Source organism: Aptenodytes patagonicus, chromosome 10 (genome assembly GCF_965638725.1).
Source record: "Aptenodytes patagonicus chromosome 10, bAptPat1.pri.cur, whole genome shotgun sequence".
NCBI classification, from domain to species: domain Eukaryota; kingdom Metazoa; phylum Chordata; class Aves; order Sphenisciformes; family Spheniscidae; genus Aptenodytes; species Aptenodytes patagonicus.
The window spans coordinates 18,656,587-18,662,913 of NC_134958.1; the positions used below are offsets into that span (position 1 = coordinate 18,656,587).

The 6,327-nt window shown below is 42.9% G+C and overlaps 1 protein-coding gene across 2 annotated transcripts; it reads right to left on the minus strand.

Moving 5' to 3' along the window:
- Positions 1-940: 940 nt before the first annotated feature.
- GTF2A2 (general transcription factor IIA subunit 2) lies at positions 941-5,923 on the minus strand. Of its 2 annotated transcripts, none has more exons than XM_076348361.1 (5): positions 5,856-5,923; positions 5,069-5,205; positions 4,431-4,535; positions 2,960-3,086; positions 941-1,246 (listed from the first exon to the last, which is right to left on the minus strand). In XM_076348361.1, the coding sequence occupies exons 2-5, from the start codon at positions 5,138-5,140 to the stop codon at positions 1,221-1,223; spliced, it is 330 nt and encodes a 109-aa protein (XP_076204476.1). In that variant the 5' UTR covers positions 5,141-5,205; positions 5,856-5,923; the 3' UTR covers positions 941-1,220. The 2 variants fall into 2 exon arrangements, with proteins under 2 accessions (XP_076204476.1, XP_076204477.1); XM_076348362.1 differs by lacking the exon at positions 5,856-5,923 and adding an exon at positions 5,325-5,612.
- Between the last annotated feature and the right edge of the window lie 404 nt (positions 5,924-6,327).

The window sequence follows — 6,327 nt, forward strand, 5'->3', positions numbered from 1 at the left end:
ACATATCAGTCTGGAAAGGTATTAGAAAAGATAATGAAGCTTTATTACTTTAATTAATAGACTGGGCCACTGACATGTAGAGAAAGGTTTCAACATGTAAATTATGCTCCAGTTTCAGCACAAACTAAAGATTTAGACTGATCTGAAAACAGTTATCCCCCAACTTTTCTTCTGCATGGTTTCTAGTTTCTAGTGGTCTGTAAGTAGCCTACTGTCAAAAATAAATGAATTTGACACTGCTGAGGCAGCTAGCATTCCTATGACCACACTGGAACAGCCACTGCTGTTGAGTCAGACAAATGAGCTGTCAGTATATTATATTCATACTTCTAGTGAAGAAACTATTTTAAGGGTTTCTTGATTGGAGTTTTTTAGTGGAATGTGTAAGTCTAAAAAGAACAAAGTTACCTATTTGATATCTCAAAATTCACAGCTCAACTCTTTCACTGAAATCCTACTGGCCAGGTGTCCAATTAAATGTATTCCAGCCAGGTGTCCAATTAAATGTATTCCACATAAATACAAAAAACAATTAGAAAAACATTAAAACAAGCAGCACTAACATTTATTGAGAACGTAGTGCAATCTTACAAGACTCAGTTTCATTATTTCAATTTGACTAGCTGTGCAATAACTTTAATACTTGGGTTAGTGTATTATTAGCAGAGGACACCAAATGGACAAATTTATAGATAGAAAGATGCAGTGACAGACAAATATACTGGCCAGCATGAGGTGCTAAGCTTTTGTTGATGTCCTCCTCCATCATTCTGAAACAGCCATTTCTTGCAATACTAATCAGTGCAACCATACTCAGAACCCTGTACCTGAAAGACCTTTGCATTTGCAACATTACTCTAAACACACTTAGACAATATTGGGAGAACATACTACATTAATGATTGTTTTTAAACAAAATTTTCCAATGATCACTCATTCACAAGTTTTTAAATAAGAGTTTATTACAGAAATTATTTGGAACAAAAAAGGCAACAGTATCTGTTGTAATTAAAAAAGTAACATTGTATTCATGCCCTATAAGGTGAACTGAAGAAATGCTACAGGTTATTTCTTCCGCTGTCATTCTGTGATGCTTTCTAGTATGGATTAACTCACATCTGCACCACAAGAATTAAGTACGAACACAGTCCCTTTCCATGCTTCTCTCCAGAAAGTGCTGCATATTAACAGAAAATATTGCAGACAAACCACAGTTCTATTCATTCTGCAGTATTGGAACCAGTGTCTAGGAAAGAAAAAAGAAAGTGTGAGTAATACATAACCCCCGCTACAGTTGAGTATAAATTAAAGAGAATGAATACCATTCTCCAATACATTCCCCAAGCTCAAAAGCATTCCCCAAGCATTTTAGAACACGTTCTGTACCTACCCATTTCCCTCCACTGCTATCAATGCGATGCATGAACTGCTTGTGCTCTTTTACTTCAGTTAGCAACATTGAAAAGAGCCAGCACAAAACTTCAAGGTTGTGCACAGACATCATTTGCTTATAAGGCATTAAAAATACAAGCAGCTTTGCTCTAACTTGTAGTGATACACAAACACTTTATTGCAGTCAGCCACAAGCACATCTGGCTAAATCACATGATCTACTAAAGAAAAAGGGTTTTGCACATCCAGTAGCATAGCTCCATCCTATGGAGCGTGGGTTATAGTTTATTATGCATTTTGAAATAGATGCAAGAATAGGCATGATCTTCATAAAACAACTGAGAGCAATTCTCTGTTCTGAACTTTTGTCAGAAGCACAAATTAACACCAGTGCAATTTCTGGTATTACTACCATGACTGCTTTCTTGTTCTTAGAGCAATGGAAAAAATACATAAACTTGGATATGGAGAAAGACAAATCAGTGTTTACTACGTTCCTTTAGCAAGTCAACTTCTTGTGGGAAAAAAAAAGCTGTAATGTTAATAGCAACTTTAAGTCACCCACTTCTTGAAATTTTATCTGTATACTTTATCAAGAGTGAAAAAGATTCATACTTGAAAAGTAAGGTTTCCTCTACTAGCTATAATAAGCACACAAAAAATAAACAGAGTAAGACTATATGCTTGACTAATACCAGAAGTTGAGCAAACAATAAATTCTGTCAACTCTAGAACTACAACTTGAAGTGACTACTGTAATCATGCCAGGATCAGGAAGCCATGAAGAACCTGTTTCAGAGGTCTAGGGTGTATGTAAATAAAGCCTTTTCCATTCTCAGTTCTTTCTTTTACCATCACTTCCCGGGGATGAAACAAGTGGCACCATTTCACACATCTTTAGCGATGTTCTGCCACATTGATGGTTTTAAAAGCTAGAAACCAGCTTGCCACAAAAGTCACTAAATGACTTTTTCCAGTAAAGAATTTCAAGGAACACTGACAAAAGTAATCCGGTCAAGCAGATATGGAACATAAACTCCCATAAGCAATGTACATACAGTGAGCCTGTTGAGCAATACATAAATCTTATAATATGATTTGCCAATGCTACCACAAGCTTTTCATGTGCTTGGGTCCCCTACTATCAAATCCAGCAAACAATTGCTTAGACAGTTTTCTCAGGCGATTGCTTGCTCAGACTGATGAAACACTCCTTCAATTCAACAAAACATGGTGCTGTTCTAACAAACAGGTTAATACTAGAAAAATCACCACACAAAAATTCAATTAAGGTTACTTCCAACTTTCTAATCGCTCTAGTAGTATGTACTTCCCAACAACAGGTGTACAGCAGTCTCTAACACATTCCTAATTTCAGCGCTTATGAGTTAGGGAAGCATTTAGCTTGCTTTTGTTTCATTTCTCATCATATGTAAAAGGGAGTGCAGAGCCCTACTTTTGTCTGAATAATACAATCAATCTAGCTTTAATCAGACATTTGGTCAAAGCTTTCTATAAATGATCAAGTCTTGCGTCTCAGCTTATTTATATCATATTCCATACTTACTTTTTCCATCACATGCTACAATTTTCACTTTATCCACTTTCACAAGTTCAGTGACCTCCCTAAATTCAACATCATTCAGTACAAATGTCCATACGTTGTCACAGAACCTGTATGTATTCAGAGACCCCTTTAAAAAGACAAGAGACATTTTCTATAGGATGCATCCCAAAAGTAACAGAAAATACGATGTTTACTATCTACTGAACCACGTACCTTCTAGAACTAGGTTTGCCATAAAGCCACTGTGAACCTGAATGCATACAAACTTGGCAAGCAAGCAGTTCTGAGGAAAACTGCGGTTTAAATGCCCTCCGGTGGCTGAAATTTTCAAGACCATGTAGTGACGTTATAGCCTATCCAAGGGGAAGCTTCACAGGTACGCTAAGGAGTTTTATAACTTTTCTAACGTGTATAAAGGATCAGTATCAGAAAAGATTTCTTAAAACATGGGCCATAAGAAAAATCAGTTACAGCAGTGATCATAACAAGATGCGAATTTTGTGATTGTTTAAATAAAGCGACAGTTGAAATAAAAAAATCACAACAAAACTGACCTATGTGACATAAAAGGGTATCCTTCACGTTTGATGTATTACTGAGGATGTTGATATATAAACCTTTTGGCCTTCATCTTCACATATTTTAAACTGATACTTGGAGCTTAAGTTCAAGAATATAATTTTTTTAATTTATCCGCTAAACACATTCTGAACAGTTTTCTATACCACGTTACATACACAAAGCAAGTTAAGTGTGTTAGAGATAAGAAGTTATGCTCTTTTTAATATATCTATACGGTTTAAAAATCTAAAATCTTAAGAGCTCACTTCCTTAACGTGTTCTGCATAGACATAGGAAGTATTAGGACATAAGTTAACACGACAACTGTTTTGGGTTTGTTTGTTTGTTTTTTCTCAAAATTACAATCAAGTTGACATTTAACAATTTGCTGGCTATCTGACGTTAATTAGGGTGGCTGGCTGGGAAAAAACCTCAAACTTATTTTTCTATGATACCTACAGAAAATAGCTACAAAATGATCCAGTGACTTGCATAAGGGTAGATCTACAACTCTCTAGTCTCTCTTCACATTATAGATGTGGCTGAAAATCCGGCCTCACCTCATTTCTGCCACGTACAACTAAGAGAAGCAAAAGCCTGCCTCCCCGTCTGCAAGACACTGAGGATGGCAACGCCACCCATCAAAGCATTTCCCTCTTCCCCTTCCCCTGTTTTCATCCATCCACCAAATCTGTTTCTGATTTTTGCATTCCTTCAGAAGATCCCTGGCAGAATAAGAAGATAACAAGCGTTACAACTGCATACAGAATACACATGTAAACAGTCATTCTTTCAGAGTCAAAATGGACCTTCATAAGTTTTTGCTTAGAGCACACAGCTTTTAATGACATTCTGCATCAACACTTAGTTACTGTACCTCAGGAAGAACTTTTATATACTGTTATCTTACCCTGAAATTGACTCTGTTCCTGACTCGTTGTGCCAGTGCCGAATTTATAGCTTTATCAAACTGAAGTAGCACCTGAAGGGCCAGCTGAGGCGTGATTTGCTGTGACTAAATCAGTTTAAAAAAAAAAAAAGTTTTGAGTCGTTTCAAAGTAAACTCAAAAATGCAGTAAAAATTAAAAACATCAAAACAAAGTTCACATGAAGCAGACCTCTAGAAGAACAATTTACAGAAGTCTTACATTCCTGTGTTTACTTCCTTTTTCCTATTTTAACTCCGAGAGAAGAAACGATGCGCTAACAAGTTTTTTTGTGCTACACAAAGATTTCTTCTGATGAATATTCATTGGAAACAACCAGAAGAGCAGGAAATCGGTTACAGTGTTCCAGATTAATCTGGCTGTTCATTTACTGGGCCACGCAAGAGGAGATTATGTCGCTTACATGAAACATTTTCCTTCATCTAGAAGGTCAAGAAAAAGACTTCCCACGTGAATGGAGTACCAGTAGCTTTTGACTTCAATCAGTAAGTTTTCCAAACATTGGCCATAAGTACCGCCATACAGCAACCACAAAGCCATTTTAATAACTAACCTCTCTTTTTGTTAAGCTAATTGCCCAGACCTTAAACCCCGCACGCACCTGTATGAGCTCATCCAGACTCTCCTGAAGACTGTTCCCCAGCGTGGTGTTTCTATACAGCTGATACGCCATGGTCTACCGGGATGAGATGGGCTGGACACCTTCCCGAGGCCCTGGGCGCCTGTTACGTCCTCGCTCTCATTTAAAAAAAAACAAAAATAAAATACAAAAAATCTAAAAAACGCAACAGAGCCCTTAATGTACAACGCACAGCAAGAGCAAACAGAATTTAAGAAATCATTCCGCAAACACTGACCGACAACTAAGAGCGCCCAGGAGCACAGCGCATTAAGGACCGGCAGGAAAACCGGGCCGCCGGAAGGCAGCGGGGAGGGCGCCGCGCCGACACCGGCAGGCCTTTGTGCCCGACAGGCACGGAAGCGGCGTGCCGGACGGGGCCGTCTTTGTTCGCCGCCCTGTCGGCTTCCAAACCGATCCCCGTCCCCCCCGCGGCGCCGGGAGCGCGCTTAGGAAAGCCGTTACGGGAATTTCAGGCAGTCGCTGGGGACCGAGCGGCCTTGCGCCCCGCCCGCGCCGCCCCCGGGGCCGGGCCGGGCCGGGCTCCATCGCCCACCCCCCCCGGCTGCCCGCGGTCCCAGCGAACCCGGGGGAAGGTGCCGGTGGCCGCACCACGGCCGCGGGCAGCTCCGGCCCCGGCCCGCAGCGCGCGGGTGGCCAGCCCCGCCGGCGCCGCAGGAAGGGAGAGCCGCGCAGGCAGCGCCGCCCTGCCGGGCCCAGCCCCGGGGCTCCCGCTGGGGGCAGCCCCCTCCAGCGGCCCCAGACTCACCCGCTCCGAGCGGCCGGAAGAGGTAGGGGCCCCTTCTCGGCCGCCCCGTGGCCCGGAAGCGAAACGGCGAGGGCGGCGGCGGGGCCCGGCCTCATCCCGCCCCCCGCGCCGGGAGGCCGCGCTGCGGGGCGGCCCCCAGAGCGGAGCTCGTCTCACGCGGGAGGGGAGCGGAGCGGAGCGGCTCGGCCCGGGGCAGAGCCGCCTGCCAGCCGGGGGCAAGGGCGGGAGGCCCCCAGGGGGCCGTGCCTGGCGCCCGGGGAAGCGGCGGCGGCGGCGCGCTGAGCTGCACGGCTCTCCCCGGCGCAACCCCCGCCGCACGCATTCAACAGCGAGTGGGTGCTGCAAGGGGTTAGGGTTCGCTTTTTATAATTATGTAATGACCAACAGTTGACGTGTCTGTATTTCCGGGTTTAGGTTTATTTTACCCATGCAAGTGGGTAAAAGCTAAGAGCTCAGCCCATTTCCTCTAGTA